Genomic DNA, 19,720 nt, shown 5'->3' on the forward strand with positions numbered 1-19,720 from the left:
TGTCCGCCCCGCCGCCATCAGCATAACCGACCTGCCCAACGCCCAGCGCGCCAAGCACCTCGCCGAAAACACAGAGAACAGCACGCCCTTCGTGCAGAGCGGCCGCGTCGGTGTATCTTTCCCTCCCTTCCGGCTCACTCCGATCCAGCGACGAACACCGTCGACAGTCCTCGCGGGCGGCGTCCTCCGCGACGGAGTCGTCTCCAGCCAGGCCGACGCCAGGCAAAAGGTCAAGGGGTCGCTCATGATCGCCTCTGCTGAGACGGCGGAGGAGCTCTGGGACTTCATCCGCAAGGACATCTTTTGGACGTCGAGAGAGGTGATAAGTTTCGAGATGCTTCGTCCATATTGCTGTGATCGCGCCAACCACGCCGGCGGTCGGGAGGGTAGTGGCCCACAAAAAACCACGGTGATGCCCATTTTCATGGTTTTCCCGACGATCGAGTAATTCCTTGAGCGGTCGTAAGGAACGATGAGTTTGCCGGAACAATGGCAAAGGAAGAGATGTAACGCACCGTTGCTTGGCTCGGATATATGGACATTATAATGAACACAAATGTTGAACTTGAGCGGCCATTGTCATACCGAAGCAAGAAGACCTGTGACGAAGAAACCAAGCGATGAAGCACGGAATCAACCAGATGCTCGGCTCGAAGGCAAGATGTGTACAGGGTGCTGGTGTCTCCCACTGCGCAATCCTGTGAGTAGTCTATGATTGCCAATTATGCGATCCAACAATACACGGAATTACGCCTACGACACTCGCGGCTCTACGTATTGTTAGCGAATAATCAACATCGAGGTCATCCCATGGCGCACGGATCGTGGTGGGAGACAGGTGGGCGTGTCCTGCCCAGAAACCGGCTAGACCGGCGGGAGGTGAGAAGCAACGAAGCTCTCGCAGCTGCGACTACGGGAAGGTGCTATAGCTGCGGCTGCTGCGAGGCCATCTCCACCTGCACGGGCGCCGCCTCAATCGGCGGGACGACGTTGGGCGTCAAGTAGTCGTTGGCCGCAGCGTCGAGTTGGGCTGCCATTAAGTGTCGGAACCGCGAATCCTCCTTGTTAACCTGAACGCGACCCAAATAAGTTCCTGTATCTGCACTGCACCCAATCAGACTAAGAAGAGCTCACCAATTGCCGGAACGTGCCACTCTCGACGATGTAGCCGTCTTCGAGGACGACAATGCGCTCTGCCCGCGCGATGGTCGAGAGCCGGTGTGCGACGACGAGACACGTCGTTTGCCGGGAGCGCAGGATCTTGTCGATCGCGTCGTTCACGCGGTGCTCCGAGGTCGCGTCCAGCGAGCTTGTCGCTTCGTCGAGCGCGAGAATAGCCGGTTTGCGGAGGAGGGCGCGGGCAATTGCGAGGCGCTGGCGTTGGCCGCCGCTCAAGCTGGTGCGTCCGACTGTGGTATGAAAGTCAGCCGAGTGAACCAAAGGGAGCAGAGAATGCACTCACTCTCAGTGTCGAAGCCATTGGGCATGCCCCAGATGAACTCGCAATTAGCTTGACGAGCAGCAGCCTCAATCTGCTCGCGAGTGGCTTCGGAATGACCGTATGCGATGTTTGAGGCGATAGTACCAGTAAAGAGTACCGGATCCTGCATGGGGTGGATGACGTGAATATTAGCCCATGTTGCGCATCTGTCGACAGGACACATACCTGAGGAACGACGCCGATGAGATTCCTCCACGAAGATGGCTTGAACTCCCGGATGTCTTGACCATCAAATGTCACCTTGCCCTTGATTGGATCATAGTAGCGCATGAGCAGGGCATTAATAGAGCTCTTGCCACTGCCACTCTGGCCTCTACACGGTTTCGGTAAGTCTCCAACGCCATGACAAACGAAAAAATGGACGTACACGATGGCAACGCTTTCACCAACGTTGACTTCGAGATTGAGGTCCTTTAGGATCTGGACATTGCGACGACTCGGGTACTCAAACCAGACGTGTTCGAAGCGAATGGGTCCGCGTCGGAGGGGGTCGACGATGTCACCGGTGTTCGGCGGGATGGCGGGATGACGGTCGAGCAGGTCGAAGATGCGGACTCCCGCACCGATGCCTCGCATGATCGACGACTGTATGCGCGCTGCCTTATTATTGACTGAATGCGAAGGAATACGGGGAAACACGCACGAAGAACGAACTATCAACGAAGGAGAATCAGCCAGAGTTTGCAAAAGTGTGGGGAAATTTTCATACGTGAGCATTTGGAGACCGCTTCCGACATAGACCGTGTACAAAAGGAGGCTCGTGAGATCACCCATTGAAATAGCGCCCTTGCTCACGAGAGTACCACCTGGCACGATGAGTGAACCGTATCACACACCGCATAGCACGTGTTACGCACCATAACCAAGAAGCGCAAGTAGGGTCACATTGCCACTCCAACCAGTCGCTCCGAAGAAGATCCCACTCGCGATGGCCTCTTTCCGTGCGAGCTGGAGTACGGTCTCGACCTTCTGGTGGAACTTGCCCTCCTCTTGCTTTGCCGCATTGAAAGCCTGAACTGTGCGAAGAGCCGACAACGATTCTTGAGCGACCTTCGTCATCTCACCAAGAGCTTCTTGAGTCCTGTTGGAGAGCTTCTTCAAGTAACGACCATAGAAGACCTGATTGACCGTCAGACGTCGGATGCTGTGAATTTCGAGGATGGAGACGTACAGCACCAAGAGAGACCGGAGGGACAACCGTGAGCATCAGGAGGGTAAGCTGTGGTGAGATGTAGAACATCGCGCCCACTGCATGCGATTCAGGACAAGGGAAAAAAGCAAAGAGAGAATACACTCACAGCCTGCTGAAGCCATGACCACCGACCGAAGACCGTCGGAGAGGTTCTGTGTTACGCTGCAGTCGTTGGTCGGTGAGATGCACCTCCAATACATGCTATGGAAGAGTGCTCACCTCTCACCGACGATACTCGAGTCGACACTAAGCCTGCTCAAGACATCACCCTCACCCTTCTCCACAAACTCCACCTCCTGCTGTAGCGCCGCGGCATACGTGTTTTCTCGTAGTCGGGCAACGATTCGCTGGCCTACGAAGAGAAGCAGGAATCAGCCTACCAAGGCCGAGCAGTATGAAGGCACTCAACGTACCGGATAACCGCATGAGCATCGCGCGTCCCGCGTTCGCTGCCGCTCCCGCAGAGAACATGAGCAGGAGAACCGCGGACGCCTGCCCTAATGACAGTCCGAATGGTATTTGCTGCATTCCGGAGCCATGTCAGCTTGCACTGATCGTCACACGTACAGCGTGCGCGAGAGGAAAAGGATGGGGAAGGACATAGAATGGCAACTCACTGGGTTCGTAGTCGAGAAGAAGTCGATGAGCCTCCCGATCGTGAACGGCACGCTCATCGAGACCGCGCTCGAGACCATAAGCAGCCCAATCGCAGCCCCAAGCGGCTTCTTCTCCGGCGCCGCGAGCGCGACGATCTTGCGGAACGACGACGTGCTGCTCGTGGTCTCTGAGCCCTGCGCGCTCGCGGTAAATCTACTCCATATTGACTTGGCGGGTGCGGGCAAGGATGCAGATGGGTCGGACGCCTTGGATGACGGTGTAGTTGAGGTTGCGGGTGTGGAGGATTCAGACGGAGGCGAGCGAGCAGGAGAGGATGAAGCGAAGTGTCGTAACGAGAGACGAAGGCTGGAGGTCGGCTGGAGAGTGCCGGCAAGACATGGCGGGTTCGAGACGTGTCGGCCCAGCCGCGCTGGTGCTAGCGGGCGGTGCGTCGGAACGACGAGGACGCGCGCGCGGAGGGCGAGCATGGTCGTCCGAGCAAGGATTCACTGCGCGAAGCAGGAGGAGGTGGAGGGGAGTGGGAAGCAGAGTGGGAAGACGGAGACAAGCTTGAGAGTCGACTCAGGCGACGCTGACGCACGTGTCGTGTCCCCGGCACGTGAGACGCGTCATGATTTCGCACGAACGCCACAATGCAGCCCCCCGGAAAAGGCGTGCTGGCGATGCGTGTGTGCCCGCAATACACGACGTAGCACGTGGGTTGAACGTCGAGGGAGTGCGAGTGGAGATGCATTAAAGCGCGGTGCTACGCATAACATATGAGCAGGGGGAAAGCAAGTACGGTACGACATAGGGCGGTGAGTGAGCGCTCATGCGGCGAACCTCGCCCAGAGTTTCGATGTCCACCCTTCCTTCACGGGTTTCTCAGGGACAGGCAAGGGCTTCACGAACCTGCATTGCACATTTTCCCGCCATGTAACTTCGTGGGGCTTGAGCAGCCACCTCTCCACACCCCTTAGCATGCCCTTCTCCAATAGCCGCAGCGCCAACGCTTCGCGTTTCCATAATCCTTCTGTCCAGACTGCCAGCGGCCCCACCCTCTCCGGGTGTACTAGTGACTCTTCGCTCACCTGCCCATCCATGAGAGGTGTCTTCTCGCCCTCTGCTGCGGCAACGGCGGGCCGTTTTCGCGACATCCGGTTGGCCATGACCATGTCGGTGAGCAGTCGGTCGCCGACTACGACGAGTTGGTCGTCTCGTATGGGTTGAGGGAGAGACGCAAAGTAGGCCCGGATGTTCTTGATGCAGGAGTATGAAGGCTTGAGAGAGGCATGTCGCAGAACGGGTACGGACAGGTGATGCGTCACGGACTCTGCCTTGAGAGTAACAATGAGGAGAGGAGGCGAGGGATAATGGTATGGACCCACTTCGATCTCGCCGACGTCTGTATGAGATCCTGCTGTGTTGCTCACAACGAGCACGTTCCCGGGTCCAAAAGTATCTCGACACTCTTGCCAGGCTTGCTGCTCCAGGCGTGAGACGAAGAACAAGACACAACAGGCTTGACTCACCTTCAGCTCCGAGACTAGTCGGTCTTCATGAGGGACTGTCTGCTGACCAGTGAGCCGGTCGAAAAGAGGGACGGTGAAAGAACATACCAAGCAATTATCCTTGTCGAACACTGCGCCCCTATATCCCGCTTTGTACAACGCTGGAAAGTCTAGCTGGCGAATGTCTTCCTGGCACGGCGAGTCAACACAACGCGCAGGCGTGAACACCGAGCGGGACCGACCCTTCACGACAATGCCAGGCACAATTAAGCGAGGAAAGATGATGAGGTGGAAAGGAGCTAGGATGCCAGGGATATTCAGCGGCATGATCGCTCACATCCAAAGACAGGAAGCAGTCGAGATTCGAGATGTGAACGAAAGAGACGTGAGTCTGGTTGGAAGCGTGACCGTGAGAACATCTCCCGGGCCGTTAGACCCGAGCAGCGGCCAACTTCAAGTCTGCGGCTTGCCCTACCAGATTCACACCTTGTCGTTTCGTTCACAAGCTCAGGCCGCGATGGGTGTGCCTCGTTCATGCTTTACTGCAGCCTATGAGTTACCAACGATCAGTCTCTGCAAACGGAGCAGCACGATTGGACCCGCGCAAAGCTTTTACCCAAGTGGAACGTGTCTCTACGCGCAATGTTCAGGTATGGTTCATCTATTTTCTTCTTATGTAAGCTTATGAACTGTGTTAAGTATGTACCCCGCGGCCAGAAGGCCTGAGTACTGAGTATATTGAGTAACCGTGCGCAACGCGCAGCAGCAGCTTCCCCGCGGAGGCAAAAATAGGTGGTACATACATACTTCCGCGCAGCCGTCCTGTAATGAACACCCAGCGCAGAACGTTCAGCCATCCCGCCAACCCGTGCCCAAGGCAACACCATCCGCCTCCGAAGTCCAACGACCCAGAACGACCCCAGCAGCCGACTCGCGAGTCGCGACGGCGATGTCCGTAGATGTCTCAGTCTGGACTCTGGGCTGGCGGCGAGGGGCGGCGTTTGAATTTTAAAACTTGAGCAGCGCGTCCGACTCCGAGCAGGCACCAACCCGGTGCCTGGCCTCGGGCAGGCTCGCCCTGCGTGCGCGCGCGGCGCGGTCCCGTGTATGCACGCAGGGCCCCGGCAGGCACATCACGTCGGACACCGCTGCGCGGACATCGGGATGGCGACGGCCCTGTGCTCGAAGACGTCCGACGTCTGAGAAGGTTTGGTCAACGTTCGTGCGCCGACGGCGGGAGCGATCAGGCTCAAGTCGACGGAACGCTCCAGCGAAAAGTTTTGCGATGAGAGGAAGGACAGAAGGCCGCCAACGGCTTCTCGCTCCATTGATCATCGCGGACTTGCCCCGTCGGATACGACAAAGTTTGGCGGGCTGACGGCACATTGATCAGGGCAGGTCACGCACGCACACAAGAGGATGTGGGGAGAGCGGGGGGTTGTGAAGCTTGTTTTGTGGAACTCCATATAGGGCCATACATGTACATCCATAGAACACCGTTTTGACCAAGCCCAAGGCAATGCAGTGTAAGCGTATAACAGAGACATAGGGAACATATAGCGGCGGATAACGACAGACGCGAAGCGGAATGGAACAACTGGATGAGGTCCTCTAGTTCCTCCCCAGCCCGTGTCGGCGTCCACGAGCACGGAAGCGAACCCACGCGCGAGAGTGCTCAGCTAAGAGCTCCCGCGGGGGTCGCACCGCGTGTGTGGACGCGAGACGGGGTGAGGGGGAGGTGGTGGGGAGAAAGGCATACAACTAGCGCGGAATATAGCCAACAACCGACGACAAAAACAAGCGGCGCGGGGGTATGGGAGGTAGGGTAGGCGGGTAAATAAGGAGTATGTACGATATTGGGTTCGCTTGCTGGGCTGTAGTCGGGTTTAAGGGTAGGTTTGTGTTTAGAGACGGATGTGTGATGTATGTGCGGTGGTGTATGTATGGACGCAGTGTATGTTACGAGGATTTTATGAGTGTATGGGTGGATGCAATGGGCGAGGCGAGAGCACGAGAGCCAGAGTAATACATAGACGAGCGAGTAGGATACGACGGGGGGGAGCTGCAAATAAAACAAGGGGAGAAGTCGCGACGGAGCCGCTGCGCGCGCTCGGGACGGCACAGCGTGTAACGGGTGTTGCTTCGAGAAGAAAACGAAAGAAGTGAAACCAAAACGTACGACCGCACCTACGCGCGACGTCCGCGAGGCGCACGACCCGGACGCCAGGTGCGCCAGACATCAAGCCTAGCACACCTCGACCTCCCACTCGCCGCCCTCTTTACCCTTGCCGGGCATGCCGCGCAGCGCGATACGCACCCGACGACGGCCGTTTGACGAGCTGATGCCCGGACTGCCCGCACGCGACATTCCGCTCCCCACACTGCCGTACTCGCTGCCCAGATCGAACTCGTACTCGTTCACATGCGTTGGCGACGGCGCGGTCGAGAAGAACGCAGACGTCGGCGACGTGAGGTGTGATGGTGAGGACGCGGACGAGTAGGATGACGAGGACTGGGGGAAAGAGAAGTCGAGCGGGTGCAGCGAGGATGAGGAGCCGAACGAAGAGGAGGGCGTGTCGAAATCAGCGCCAACACCGAGGAAGGGGCCAAGGTCGTCTTGCGTCTCTTGCCACATCGTGTGGTCGTCTTCTGCCTGTTCGCCGTTCTCGGATGCCGGGGGGTGGATACGGACACGGATGCGGCCCTCCTTGGCGGCGGTGGCGTCGAACGAGATATCGAGACCACCGAGACCAAGCTTCTCGTCCGCGAACTCGAGCTTCTTGAACTCGGGCTCAGCAGGCTCATCCGACACGAGAGACGACGGCGCGAGGTCGAGGTCCATGGCGCCCGAGCCGAAGCCGAAGCCCCAGTCGAGGTCGCCAGTGCCGAAAGAGGTCATGTCGAGCGAGGTCGAGTGCGAGTGAGAGTGCGAATGCGAGTGGCTGAACGAAGACATGCTGTTCGAGATCGCGGTGTGCGCGGGCATGGAGAGGAGCGTCGGGAGCGCGCAAAGAAGGACCTGCGTGATGGCGACCGACGATGAGCGCGCAGGGAAGACCCAGCACTACGAACGGGACGCACCATGAGCCCAAAGCTTGCTCCTGAACGCTCGCCCTTGTGCGCGCGAAGCGAAACGGGAAGAGAAGGCTCGACGGCCTCCATTTTTACCTCCGCCGCCGGCGCGGCCGGGGTGGGGGCGACAACGGGTGCGCCCTCGAGCTTCTCTGCGAGTTCGCGTTCGCGCTGCTGGGTCTCCGCGAGCTGCCGCCTGAGCTGCTCGAGCTCGGACTTGAGGATGTCCTCAGGACCCGATGGGGGCGGAGTAGTCTGCTGGATGGAAGCCAGAAGACGGGCGTTCTCTTGCTCGAGCTCGGCGACACGGCTGGGGGAATCGCGATCAGCTGGATGGCCCGGTGCACGAAGGAGGGAAGGCAGGAGCGGGGGCGGGGAATGCGCGTGGATTTGAAACGTCAAAGCAGAATGACGAGAGAGACCAGAATCTGATGGGGCTTCCCCGACCTGAACAGATCCCATCTGGCCAATCAGACTCCAGTCACAGGCGCCCAACGCGCCTGCGGTCCGCGCATCGCCCATTTCCCAGCCCCGTCGGGCAGACTCGGGGCACGGAAAAGTTTGCGCGCATATACAAACGGCGGACGCGACCGTTTCCATGCTCGCACAGGGGGGCGCACCACGCGTGGAAAGCCCGTGAATGTGCGCTCTCGAGCGGGGTCAAGGGGTGCGAAACAATGCGGCACGGAGGGGGAGCCACGCGAGAAAAACGACGGGGTTCGCGGACGGGAAGATGGATACGGAGGGCAAAGGGTGGAAGGCGAGCACTCACATCTCCATGTTCTCAAACTCCTCCCGCTTCCTCTGCCGGCTCAGAAACGCGGCGGCGCGGTTCTTGACCAGCCGCGCCTCGCGCTTGCTGAGCCCCGTGACGTCCGGCGGCACAAAGTCCTTGGTGCTCACCCGCTCCGCCGCCCTCGGCTTCTTCGCGCACTGGCCGTTGCCCGCGATCGTCACCGACGGCCGCTTCGACGGCACCAGGCTCTCGCACTCGTCGTCGCCCGAGGCCGAGAACGTGTGCTGCCCGGCGCCCGGGAGGTCGTGCATCTCCATCTGGGGCGACGACGACGGGGAGGACGCCGGGCTGCTCATCTGGACGAGCTGCGAGGGCGCGAGGTCGAAGACCTGGTGCGTCGACACGCACGCCTCGGGCGTCGCGTCGGGGGTTGCGCGGCCCTTGAGCGCGAGGCGCGAATCGGGGACGGCGGCCGCGAGCGAGCTCGGGGCGGGGAGTGCGAAGGGGTCGTACAGCGCCGCGAGCGCCGGGTCGCGGTCCCAGGGGACGGTGAGCGACTCGGAGATGGGGGAGGTGAGCGGGGCGTCGGCGGCGATAATGTGCGACATGTGCAGCGCGGGGAGGGCGGACATCTTGAGCGAGGGACCGGGGGCGGGGGGTGGCGAAGGCGAAATTAAGGCAGGGCGGACGGTGGCGGGGGCGAGAGGGCGGTGGGCGGACGGTGGTGCGGAGGAGGAGGGCGACGGAGGTGGGGGTTCGGGTTCAAAAAGATGGAGCGGAGGCGGAGGCGGACTTATATCGCTTGCCGGTGCTGGAAAGGGGAGGAGCTCGCCCAGACAACTTTAGCTTGCCGACTGGAATCACCATCACCGTCCCTCCTTTCCATGATCCCCTTCGGGGCCCAGGTTTCACGCGTCTGCCTTTGCCCCCGCCTGTGTCGCGTCGATGCCCTGCAGCCTGCAGCATGCCCGCCCGCCGCCCAGCGGCACCCAAGCGCAGCGCACGCACACCACGCCACCACGCCAGAATAATAGCCGGGGCCTGCCTCCGCGGGTGATGCGTCCGTTCTCACCGTTGGCGCCCTCGCGCGCGCGCACGGACCCAATCCCCGCGACCAATTTTGCAACCCTGCTCGCGATAACGACCGCACCGCCGTACGTACCTGCGCGCGTCCGCTTCGCGCCACACTTGCCGTGCTCTGCACGCCGCGTCCTGAAGCCAAACTCTTTCCTCGCATATGCGCGCGAAAGGCCAATCGCCTCTCCCCACCCTGTCCGAGGACGCGCCGACACGCACCCGTGCATCCCCTCCCGCCGTTCCCTCCCTTTGCTCCTTCGCGCGCGTCGCCTTCCATCGACCCTTCTCCTCCGACCCGTCGCCCGCGCCTTCCCCACCCAGCCCGCCTGTCCGCACGCTTTTCCTTCCCTCCGACCGCTCTGCACCGCGGAGCGGCCCAAACGCGGACCTGCGGCGTGCAGGCTGAGCAAAGCCTCCGCCGCCCGATACCCGATCGTCCTTCCCCTTTCCCGTGCCCCTGCTCCCCGCGCCGCCACCAGCACCAAGCGCCGTACGCTCGATGGGCACGCTATCGCGCGCCGGGCGGTCGCGACCCACGGAGGATCTGCGCGCGCGTGATGTCCCGTTTTCCGTCTTCTTTCTTTTTCTTCTGCAGCTGCCTTCGGTGTCTGCGCCGTTCGTCCGCCGGCCACTGGTCCGAGGGGGCGTCCGTGCTGCAGCAGTGGGGCAGCTTCGACGAGCGCGCCTGCGCAAGGGCGGAGGGTCAGCGGAGCCAGCCACGCACCCCGGCCTGCGCGGCGTAAAACCGTGCATCGCCCGCGTAGACCGGCACCATCAGCGAATCGACGCCTACGGGGCGGTACGTACTTACTCACCCGTGTCCCCGCCCGTTTTGCAAAGCCCACGGCCTCGAGGCGGACCTCGCCGCCGCGAAGACCGGGCCTGCTCTCGCCAGGAGCGCGAGAGCTGCCCGCTCCGCCTGTCGTGAAGGCGTTGAGTTGCCAGGCCGGGTTCTGGTGCGATGCGCGGGCCGCGCTGGATGGGTGATGACGACGATCCACGGGAATTGGCTCCCCAGCCTCGGCGCGCCTTCGCCGGGTTGCCCTTTCGCTCGGGGCGCGTGACGTTGGGCGCCGGGCTTCTTCGTCCAAAAAGAAGTCGGCGGCGTGAGATAGCCTTTGCGCAGCGCTCAAGCGCCCGGGGCAAACCTCGGCTTTGCGTCTTTGCGTCTGCGCGTGCGCCGACTTTGCTCGTCGACCGTACCTGGGATTGCGCTCAAGGGAGGTCACTTGGACTCTTGCCGAGCCCGCGAAGCCGCCTTGTGGCTGGGCGCACGCGGGCGCAGCGATGCATCCGACGGTAGTGTGGCGTGATGGCGATAGGGCGTGTCGCCTCTGCGCGAGTGCTTTTCTCCCAATGCTGGCCCTTTCTGAAAGCTCAATCGTTGCCTGCGGGTGCACGGAGCCGGGGGTGTCAGCGAGCTACGGCGCGGTGGTTGGAAGCATGCTACCCGTCAATTGACGTAACATACCTCGTGTCGGCGACCTCCTGTCTCCGCCAAACAACCGCGCTACATGCTCCCGGCCGAAAAGAAATATTTGCAGCGCCGTCCTGTCGCGCGGGGTGTCGAGCGTAGGGTCGCCGAGGGGGTCCAGAAGACGTCACGCGCTTGAGGGCACGCGGTGGAAAAGGGGCAGGCCTTACCCCGCACTCCGGATCGGGCCGGATGATCGCGTGTGGGGAACCCAAATGGGACGCGATCGCCGTGCAGCTCAAAGGCTGAAGCAAAATGAAGTGGCGCGATCTCGCTCCTGTGGCAGAGGCCGTCGTGCTCCAGTCTGTCCTCGGTCCGTCCTCCACCATCCCTGTATCTCAGAGGGGGCGCGCAGGCTGGAAAACGTGGTCAGCCACGCCCCGGGCACGCGCCGCGCGTAACAGTAGACTTACTGAGACGGCGGCCTGGCCGCTCTCGTCGTGTGCCGCGCGACGAAAAACGCGGTCGGTTGACTGGCGGGTACGTAAGTGCAGCGCAGGACGTTCCGAGAGACCGACGCTAATCAACACGCGTTTAGTGGCCTGCGCCGCGGGCCCGACGGGGTGAGAGGGCGATCGAAAGACCCCGCTGCGAACAGACCGTCCGGCACGGCGAGGCAAAGGATAGTCGATCAATCGTGTTCTGCACGATATTTAGGACCCCAGGCCTCGGGAGCGAAGACGCGTCGCGTCGCGTCGTCCTGCGCACGAAAGGTGCGGAGGACACGTACTGCAGAGGGAGTCAGAACGTAAATAAATGTGCACATAAATGACGCACCACCTGATTTCTCCCATCGACGACCATAGATAACATAGAGCGTGAAAACCCATGCCGAAATCGGCGTACGTCGAGCCGCCAGTTTATAAGCCACCTATAAATGATTTTTCTGTGAGCCCAGCGTATATACCACACCACCCGTCCATCTGTGGGTCATAGGTGGCGCACGAACTACCAGCAGACTAAATGCCACACTCACCAGAGACGTGCGTAAATGAAGGACTAATACAGTGCTATGAATACGCGTCTCTGACTTGAATACTAGAGATCATGTACGTTCTTGGTGTCTCATGGGACGATCGCAAGTGTGCACGGATAGCACACGATTCTTCCGAGAGTTGGACGCTTGGATCGAGATGAGCAAGGACAAGACTCGCCAGGCTTTGAGGCAGTGGCCTTCTTGCGCATATATCCCACGAATAGCGCCGTGATGGAGGGCAGACTCGATGGAAGTGGGGAGAAAGGATGCAGCTTTGGAGGTGCTGGCGATTCGCGACAGCTGGCAACGATGTCATCGAGCGTCAAGAACGCAAGGTGTCTCCCGGTCCGGTATATGTTCTCACAATCACGCGTCCTTGGTACCCGCCTGATCATGTGCACTTCGCCGAATTGATGATGATCATTTGACATTGATGGGCGATGACAAACATGCTCATTTGGCCCCCGCCGGAGATTGCGACGTCTCTGTGGTCCAAGATACGTAGATTGGTTGAACAGGGTCCCCAAGGAGAGCTGCAGCAAGTCCACTGCCAGATCGTATCAAGCTGAAACGTGTATGAATGACCGAACTTCATAAACACTAAGGGTACATGGGGCTCTGATGAGTTTCTTTATCCATCCAAACAGACATGTATCCCATCACATCATCGGATCGGATGAACTCTATTAGGAAGGAAATCTATGCTACACTGCTCGATCTCAATGTTCTACCTGACTCTCAACAAACAGCGAACACTTTCCCCTCCAAAAATTCTCTTCCGAGCTTTCGCTCTTGCTCGAAGCCTCGAAAAAAGATCAGGAAGGTCCAAGCAGATATCAAAAATTGCTATCTACGGTCCGAGAAGGGTTTCCCCCCTCAATAATTTCTTCGTCCCACTTGCTCCCGCTTCACACCTACATCCGTAGTGGAAATTATATGTAGGGAACCGCGATGCGAAGAATATATTGTCACAGGGAAGATCATGGCATCTTTCATAGCCCTGTATCGGGGCTTCGGTTTGCGTCTCTACGCGGCGAACAAACAATTTTCGCCGGACCGATCACTTGTCGGAGATGGTATGCAACATGGGGTCGTCGAATTCCGAGGAGTCGACAAAAGTGACCACAAAGCTCCAGAGAAAGAACCATACATACAGCGGGAAGTCGAACTTCCAGCTCCAGAGCTCCTCTCATACAAGTTGGAATGTTGGGATGCTCAAGTTGCAACAGCGCCCATTTTTCAGAGCCGAACTCCACGGATAAGGACACTGTTTCCCTAGGGGCCTATACCACCTACCAACGATTTCCTTTCTCTGAAACGCTTTATTGTCTCTAACTATAACCTCAGTCACCACTTCTACGGTGATGGCGTTCTTTTCACCATGCTATGCACCAGCACGGCGTTGCACCCGTTCCACCTGCCAGACTGTATCCTCTACGAGGATTGGTCTGTCAGAAATCTATCCACCTGTCCCCCTGACTCATCTCCACCGCTTCTAGTGCACCACTGGCGGGATACATTTCGCTCCGCGTTCGGAACTGACGGCTGAGTTCATAGCATCCTCCTCGATTCCATCAAGTTCCCCGACCTTTGCCTTGTTCACCTGTGCACCATCTCCCTGAGCGACTTCGCTTCCACCCTGTCCCGTATCACCTTCTCTCACTCAATTGGCACCACGCACATACGGCTGGGCGCGAACGATCCGCGGCCGGGAACAAAGAAAACAAGTCCCGGTATCGCCAGCCACCCACATGGTACGCCCTGCATTATCCAGGCCAATAACATCGTCCCTTTAGACAGGGGGCTTGTGTATGAGCCGCGTACTATATCGCTGCAACTCTTGCGCCCTTTCCTTGACGAGACACACCGCCTGCCCACGGACGTCAGCATGCCCCGGGCCCGGCAACTCGCATGCACCCGTGTTCGAAGCGTTTGATGCGCCCTTCGCAGAGGGAGACCGCGTGTTCCCGAGCACGGACGCGCGGTCGTATGTGTCCCTCGCACCGTGATGGAGGGCCTCCCACGCGAAGAGACGTGGACATTGATCGGCGCCCTGCCACGGGCGGCGGCGGAGGTTGCGAAGCTCCTCGACGAAGGGACGAAGGGGGACCGTCGGAGGGGACTATGCGCGGCGTTGACGGTGGGTGGGGGCGAGGCGGTTGGTTCCCGGAGCTCAAGACGCTGGCCGTCAGTATCTTTCGAACAGGAGGTGCCGCGTCAGTCGCAGAGGTGCTGGATTCCCAGAAGGATGAGGGGCGCCCCGTTCGCCGAGTGATGGTGTTTGTGGAAAGTAAGCTGGGGTGGTCGACGAAGTGAAACAGAACTTGGAAGACAATGCGGACGAACATCAAGTCACACTCCCCGGTGGAAATATCTTCAGTGAGAGCGGGTCGTGCCGCCAGAATGTCATAGGTGATCATAAACGCATGTATATTGGGCAGAGTGGTAGTTGAGTAGACTGTACGCATCCATATGCTCGCAAGGAGCACTGGAAGCTTGGAGTGTAGCGAAGTCGAGTGAAGGGGCACGCTGTCGTGTACTGTGATAATCAATTATCGGCATCTACACCTACATTGGACACTTTACCAACCCGTTCGCCGTCAGCTCATGACTTATCTGCATATCCCGTGTGACGCTCACCGCAGCAGGCTCCGACATCTTCGTATCCCTCGTGGCACGTGTCTCTCGACAAGTGCCACGCGGGGGGCATGCGGCGTACCTGGGCGTATCGCGAAGGCAAAACCTTCACAGAATCTGTCTCTGCCGCGGCTGTCATCGTCCCCCTCCAAGAACGCAATACGGCAGGCAGAAAGCCTCTTGATTCCTTTGACAGGGATCGACGACACACTCACCGCTGGCACGTATCCCGACACGGATAGTGTCATCCGGACCTAAGGCCCCATGACACGCCTGGCGTCTCGTGTGCAGGGCCGGTGGCGATGCCCGAAGGCGCGGTTGGGGGGAAGTGCGCACTTTCTCCGCTGCACATCGGAGGTAGCGATGTAAAATGCGCCGTTATGGGGAGGGCGCTGCGAGTCGGGGTGCGGTGCCTTGGCGGAAGGGTCCATCCACGGGCCACACGCCGGTAATATCAAAATTTCCGGTCATCAGATATGTTGGGCGGAATGTTATCAGATATGTTACGTTTCTAACCCCGTTCCAACTACGTACAAATGAAGTATTTCGTCCGTGCAGAAATGCAATGTTCTGAGAAACATCCTGGAGGCACAGGAACTTATTGTTTTTCGTTGCTAGGCATGACAACAGGAATTTAGAGTTCTAGAACCCGTGGAACTTTAAGTATCTGAGAGGAAGAAATGATGGCTCCCCATTGGTTCATCATTTCTCGTCGACAGAAACTCAAAGTTCCACGTGCCTCGAAACTTCAATTTTCTATTGTCATTCCTCGTCGTCCGAAACGTCAAGTTTCTGCGCTTCTGGAACGACTGTCAGAATGATGTGTTTGTGAAGAGGCGAAATCCTTCGTATTCTCACGTCTGAAATGTGTTCGGAAACGTAGCATTTCGGATTACATTTCAAGATGAATATCTGACGACCGGAAATTTTAATAATGCCGGCGTGCCAGCGGCGAGGCGAGAGAGAACCCGACCCGTCTGGCCGGCCGTGGGAGTCGAAGGCGGCGGGCAGCGGGCTCTGGGGCGGGTATGAAGTGCGCAGGGAGATTGAGAATGGGAGGACTGATACGCGATGCGGAAAGAGTCCTACTTAATTGACATGCCCGTGCAAGAAGGCGGTGTGGCGCGGCCACGCGTCCGGGGAGATTATCTGGAGGCGGGACCCTGTGATTAACGCATCCACTCTAGTGCAGGATGAAGGGCGCACCGGGGATAGGGTGCTGCCGGAGCGTACGCAGGCCACGCGAGGAGAACTCGAGTCGAAGGGGACGAAAAGGGAGGCTCCGGGCGGGGTTCGAACTTCCGCTCTTGACGCACATATATGGCGGGCGAGGCGCTGTGCGTGTGGTTTCACGGCTGGCAGCCTGCCATCGACCCGTCTGGTTGAGAGCGCGAAGAGCCTAATACCGGCTCCGTGTAAGTTGCCGACGAGCATAACAGGCAATCAAAGCGCACCTGGTCGTGAAACCATGACAGACCAGGCTTAGGCTGATCGCGGCCTCACCGAGGGCGAACGTTCACGGGACCAGTGGGACGATATGGGTGGACCACTGAGCGCGCGCTTGTGTGCCCTCGCACGGCCGCGGCGCCGTTGCAGGGCCGCGCGCAGAGAGGATGGTCGCGGCCCCAGGGCTGCAGTCCTCTGCGAACGGAAGACGCAATCTAACGCGGACTAAAGGTAGATGAGCGTATCACGAGCTGAGGAGGGTACGCGCCCATGCCTAAACTGCGCGCAGGGCACGCGTGGACCTTGAGTGCCGACACTGATCTCGACAGACAGGTATACTGAACGCGCCGCTTCAGGCCCCGTTGAATCGGGAGAAGGCACGCCTGCGCCACGGAGGGCCCGCGTCGTCGCGCCGGGAGCCCGTTCTTGGAAGCAGGGTATAAGAGCGTGTTCCCAAAACACCGGTCGTCGTCCCTCACCTCCAGTCCTCCGGAGACATTCGTGCGCCCACCCCTTGAACTCGTCGTGTCGTCCATATAGAGCCTGCTCTTGGGATGTGCTTCATCTACTACGAAAATGTGGTTTGTTCCAGGTTAGTCCGACCGCTCTTTCGCGCACTGTCCGATGCTAAACAGGCGACTCACTCGGTTCTAGGTGCAGCCACACTTGGCTCGCTCTGGTGAGCACGCACACTCTAGGCTAGTGTTCGTGTGTTCGCCACTGCTGACTGGAATTTTCTTTCTCCGCCCGCCGTATCTCCGGCTGCTTCGTCGGAACCCGTCCACATCGCATCTCGCGTCTTCATCCCGCTCTCCCCATCCGACACACCACTTCCCTCGCGTCGCTACGCCCCCGCCGATACGGTTCCCCCCCTGACCCGCCTTTGCGTCCACGTCCTTCCGCTTCCCACACCCATCTTCCTGCCGTCTCACACTCATACGGGGTCCGCTCATCCCCGCTCCCGGACGATCACCCGACGTGCCGCTCTCGACCAACCTCTCCCCACCGTCCCTCGCCTCCGCCCTCCGCCCTCCCCCTCACCTACCCTCGCCTCCACACCTTCCCACCACGCCAGCTCCTCGTCGACAAGCGCTGCCGCTTCGCGCGCTGCTACTGGAACCGGCTCTACCCGCCCCCCGCCTCACTCCCGCGAACGTCGGCGCGCGTGCGCAAGGTGCGCTACACGCGCGCCAACGCCGGCTGCGGCCTCTGCATCGCGCGCGACATGCGCCGCCGCCCGCAGCTCCTCCGGGGCACCATCCCGCCCGCGGGCGACGGCGACGGCGTCGGCATGGATGCGTCGGACGCGGCGGGCGTGAGCCTCGAGCGCACCGTCGACGTCACAAGCCCGATGGGCGAGGAGCGGTGGTACGACGGCCTGGCGGCGCAGGAGGACCTCATGCTCGACGGGGACGAATAAGGACGTCGGCCGGCAAAGAGGCGAGCGGCGGGAGGAGGGGAAGGGGGAGGAGGGGAGCCAGCGGGACGGCTCGCGGGGAGCTGGATCGATGCGCGATCGGGACAACCGCGTGGCTGGGGGTGTGCGTGGACGGACGGACGGACGGCGTGGCGGATCGGATCGACGCGGTCTCTGGTTTTGGTTCCGCGTGCAATGCGTGTATATCAGTTTCGGGCATAACTTATGGCCACTGCTCACCGTCTCCTTCCCCTCCTGCCCTTGATCCGTGCGTGTTTCAGCCGTGGTCGCGGCGCGTGCGTTTGTCGTTTGCACAGTGCGCAACAGGCTCCGAAGGCCGTGCTGAGGGTCGCCGGCTCAGGGTCGCGATTTCGGGGGGAGAGCCAAGGCATGGTGAGATGCCACCGCTGGGATTCGCGTGAGCGTGAGGGCTAGTGAACCAGCACCCGTGCGAGGCCGCTGTCGACGCGCGCAAACAGCACCTCCCGCGCGGCCAGAGCAGTCGCTGAGATCTCAACTCCGACCTCCAACGTAAGCACGGGTTGCAGTCTTCCTAACCTACCCTCGCGTTACCGATCGCGTGGGCGGCTTCCAGTACATGCACGTTGCTCGGGGTTCTTCCCCAGGCATGTTCAGGGCCGCTGAGCGTGGCGTTGACTAGACCCGTTCAGACGGAATCCGCTGCTATGGCATGGGCGTGGTTTCATAGATGGCCCGGATGGCGCACGCGCGAGCGGCCTTGAACGCCTCTTCGCCGTTTCGACCTTGACCTTACAAAAGAAATGATGTCATAAGTCCTGCAGAATGACGGCTCAGAGTATCCGAAATGAAGCGCACCTCCGTATATATACGGCCGAACGAGCCCACGGGTGAAGAGCACACACACGCGGCATAAGGTTTGGCGGCGCAGGGTAAGGCGGACGTAAGGCGGGCGGATCGTGCGTATTATATCGTCTAGTACATGCATGCACACGGAACGCGACGCCCACGGCGACAACCGTCCGAGTTCCGTCAACAGGAGAAGCAGCTCACACGTTGAGCTCCCAGCTTACTCCGCATCCGCATCCGCTTCCCTTCGCCTGCAAGCCAGGGGCGTGAGCAGGAAGGACGCCGTCCCGCAGAGCCAGAATACAATGCAAAGCGCACCTGTGGGTTTTCCAGCACCCTGAAGCTGCTTCCGATGAGCTCCGTTGCATAGTCAACAGTCGCCCCATTGACTAGGGTCATTGATACCGCGTCGACGTACACGTTGGACGGTTGAATGCGCGGATGCGATAGACGACTAGACACGACAAGCAACAATGATGATTCCTTGGCGCATGAAACAAACATAGATAGCCACGTACTAGTCATCAGGTTGCGGCCTCTTCGCGAGTTCCATTCTATACTGGTAGCCGTGACACCCTCCACTGTCTACTGCGAGTCGTAGACCAGCTTGTGCGCCGTCCCGCTCTGCCACAGCTCGCAGTTTCTGCGAGGAACCGCATTGAATGGGGGTCTGGTGCCTTTCGCGGAAACGTGAGATGCTCACCTCGGCTGCCCTATCCGACAATTGTATCGTAACGTCTCCCGGAGACACGAGCTCTACGTCCGGCTCGTCTTCGTCCTCTTCCTGGGCCAGTGCATCCTGGGACGGGGCTGCGACCACCAGTGTGCGTGCGGATCTCAGTTTCTGCGCGACAGCAGCGTGTCTGACGGCGGTCGTCGCGAGCGTCCTTCGGGGTGTATGCGGGGCTAGTGTGGGCAGGGAGCGGGGAAGGGCAGAATGGGCAGGGCGAGATGACGAACACGTCGACAGATTCCTCATAGAAAGCACGTATGCAGATGCGCGGCGTGAAGGTCCAGGAACAAGTTCGCGCAGAAGAATTCGGGACGTTGCAGGGGGCATGGTGGTCGTCGAAGAGAACAAGGTGCGCGTCGCGCGATGAGTGCTGCCCGCTGACCAAGGCCGCGGCGGCCAGCGGGACAACCCGGGCCGCCGGATCGCGCGCTTATCTTATCTCGGCCACTTGTCTCATCCTCGCTGGGCCTCGGGACTCGTCAAGGTCTCATCGCCCAGCCTTAGTGACGGGTTCAAAGTAGAT

At 59.8% G+C, this 19,720-nt stretch overlaps 8 protein-coding genes across 8 annotated transcripts; 4 read left to right on the top strand and 4 right to left on the bottom strand.

Moving 5' to 3' along the window:
• Window positions 1–16: 16 nt before the first annotated feature.
• On the top strand, window positions 17–334 carry BXZ73DRAFT_543 (uncharacterized protein; the record flags this gene model as incomplete). The annotated part of the gene is made up of 2 exons (XM_048021148.1): window positions 17–110; window positions 168–334. Coding segments are annotated over 2 exons (261 nt in total), but the record flags the coding sequence as incomplete, so codon positions are not given.
• A 589-nt stretch (window positions 335–923) lies between these two features.
• Window positions 924–3,778, bottom strand: BXZ73DRAFT_49702 (P-loop containing nucleoside triphosphate hydrolase protein; the record flags this gene model as incomplete). The annotated part of the gene is made up of 13 exons (XM_048020304.1): window positions 924–1,070; window positions 1,135–1,409; window positions 1,463–1,604; window positions 1,667–1,814; window positions 1,869–2,086; window positions 2,145–2,154; window positions 2,211–2,307; window positions 2,359–2,620; window positions 2,673–2,749; window positions 2,800–2,855; window positions 2,913–3,045; window positions 3,107–3,215; window positions 3,311–3,778. The coding sequence occupies 13 exons, from the start codon at window positions 3,776–3,778 to the stop codon at window positions 924–926; spliced, it is 2,142 nt and encodes a 713-aa protein (XP_047876172.1).
• A 342-nt stretch (window positions 3,779–4,120) lies between these two features.
• Window positions 4,121–5,128, bottom strand: BXZ73DRAFT_91037 (HAD phosphatase; the record flags this gene model as incomplete). The annotated part of the gene is made up of 5 exons (XM_048025834.1): window positions 4,121–4,627; window positions 4,679–4,774; window positions 4,823–4,861; window positions 4,910–4,986; window positions 5,044–5,128. The coding sequence occupies 5 exons, from the start codon at window positions 5,126–5,128 to the stop codon at window positions 4,121–4,123; spliced, it is 804 nt and encodes a 267-aa protein (XP_047876173.1).
• Window positions 5,129–7,046: 1,918 nt separating this feature from the next.
• Window positions 7,047–9,241, bottom strand: BXZ73DRAFT_49688 (uncharacterized protein; the record flags this gene model as incomplete). Its single annotated transcript, XM_048020297.1, has 3 exons — window positions 7,047–7,820; window positions 7,883–8,183; window positions 8,646–9,241. The coding sequence occupies 3 exons, from the start codon at window positions 9,239–9,241 to the stop codon at window positions 7,047–7,049; spliced, it is 1,671 nt and encodes a 556-aa protein (XP_047876174.1).
• Window positions 9,242–9,554: 313 nt separating this feature from the next.
• On the top strand, window positions 9,555–12,550 carry BXZ73DRAFT_78907 (uncharacterized protein; the record flags this gene model as incomplete). The annotated part of the gene is made up of 10 exons (XM_048022958.1): window positions 9,555–9,763; window positions 9,828–10,014; window positions 10,282–10,485; window positions 10,527–10,642; window positions 10,907–11,098; window positions 11,231–11,473; window positions 11,503–11,644; window positions 11,699–11,873; window positions 12,097–12,143; window positions 12,257–12,550. 10 exons carry the CDS (start codon window positions 9,555–9,557, stop codon window positions 12,548–12,550), a joined length of 1,809 nt encoding a protein of 602 aa, XP_047876175.1.
• Window positions 12,551–13,118: 568 nt separating this feature from the next.
• BXZ73DRAFT_78908 (uncharacterized protein) lies at window positions 13,119–14,452 on the top strand (the record flags this gene model as incomplete). Its single annotated transcript, XM_048022959.1, has 5 exons — window positions 13,119–13,355; window positions 13,416–13,582; window positions 13,694–13,890; window positions 13,933–14,018; window positions 14,087–14,452. 5 exons carry the CDS (start codon window positions 13,119–13,121, stop codon window positions 14,450–14,452), a joined length of 1,053 nt encoding a protein of 350 aa, XP_047876176.1.
• A 1,255-nt stretch (window positions 14,453–15,707) lies between these two features.
• On the top strand, window positions 15,708–18,379 carry BXZ73DRAFT_78909 (uncharacterized protein; the record flags this gene model as incomplete). The annotated part of the gene is made up of 13 exons (XM_048022960.1): window positions 15,708–15,806; window positions 15,888–16,188; window positions 16,370–16,450; window positions 16,553–16,656; window positions 16,760–16,811; window positions 16,874–16,898; window positions 16,923–17,393; window positions 17,463–17,534; window positions 17,610–17,760; window positions 17,918–17,932; window positions 17,954–18,054; window positions 18,116–18,167; window positions 18,263–18,379. The coding sequence occupies 13 exons, from the start codon at window positions 15,708–15,710 to the stop codon at window positions 18,377–18,379; spliced, it is 1,641 nt and encodes a 546-aa protein (XP_047876177.1).
• Window positions 18,380–18,664: 285 nt separating this feature from the next.
• On the bottom strand, window positions 18,665–19,524 carry BXZ73DRAFT_49641 (uncharacterized protein; the record flags this gene model as incomplete). Its single annotated transcript, XM_048020288.1, has 4 exons — window positions 18,665–18,715; window positions 18,783–18,918; window positions 18,983–19,107; window positions 19,168–19,524. The coding sequence occupies 4 exons, from the start codon at window positions 19,522–19,524 to the stop codon at window positions 18,665–18,667; spliced, it is 669 nt and encodes a 222-aa protein (XP_047876178.1).
• Between the last annotated feature and the right edge of the window lie 196 nt (window positions 19,525–19,720).

Source organism: Epithele typhae (assembly GCF_022376455.1).
Source record: "Epithele typhae strain CBS 203.58 chromosome Unknown BXZ73scaffold_37, whole genome shotgun sequence".
NCBI lineage: Eukaryota > Fungi > Basidiomycota > Agaricomycetes > Polyporales > Epitheliaceae > Epithele > Epithele typhae.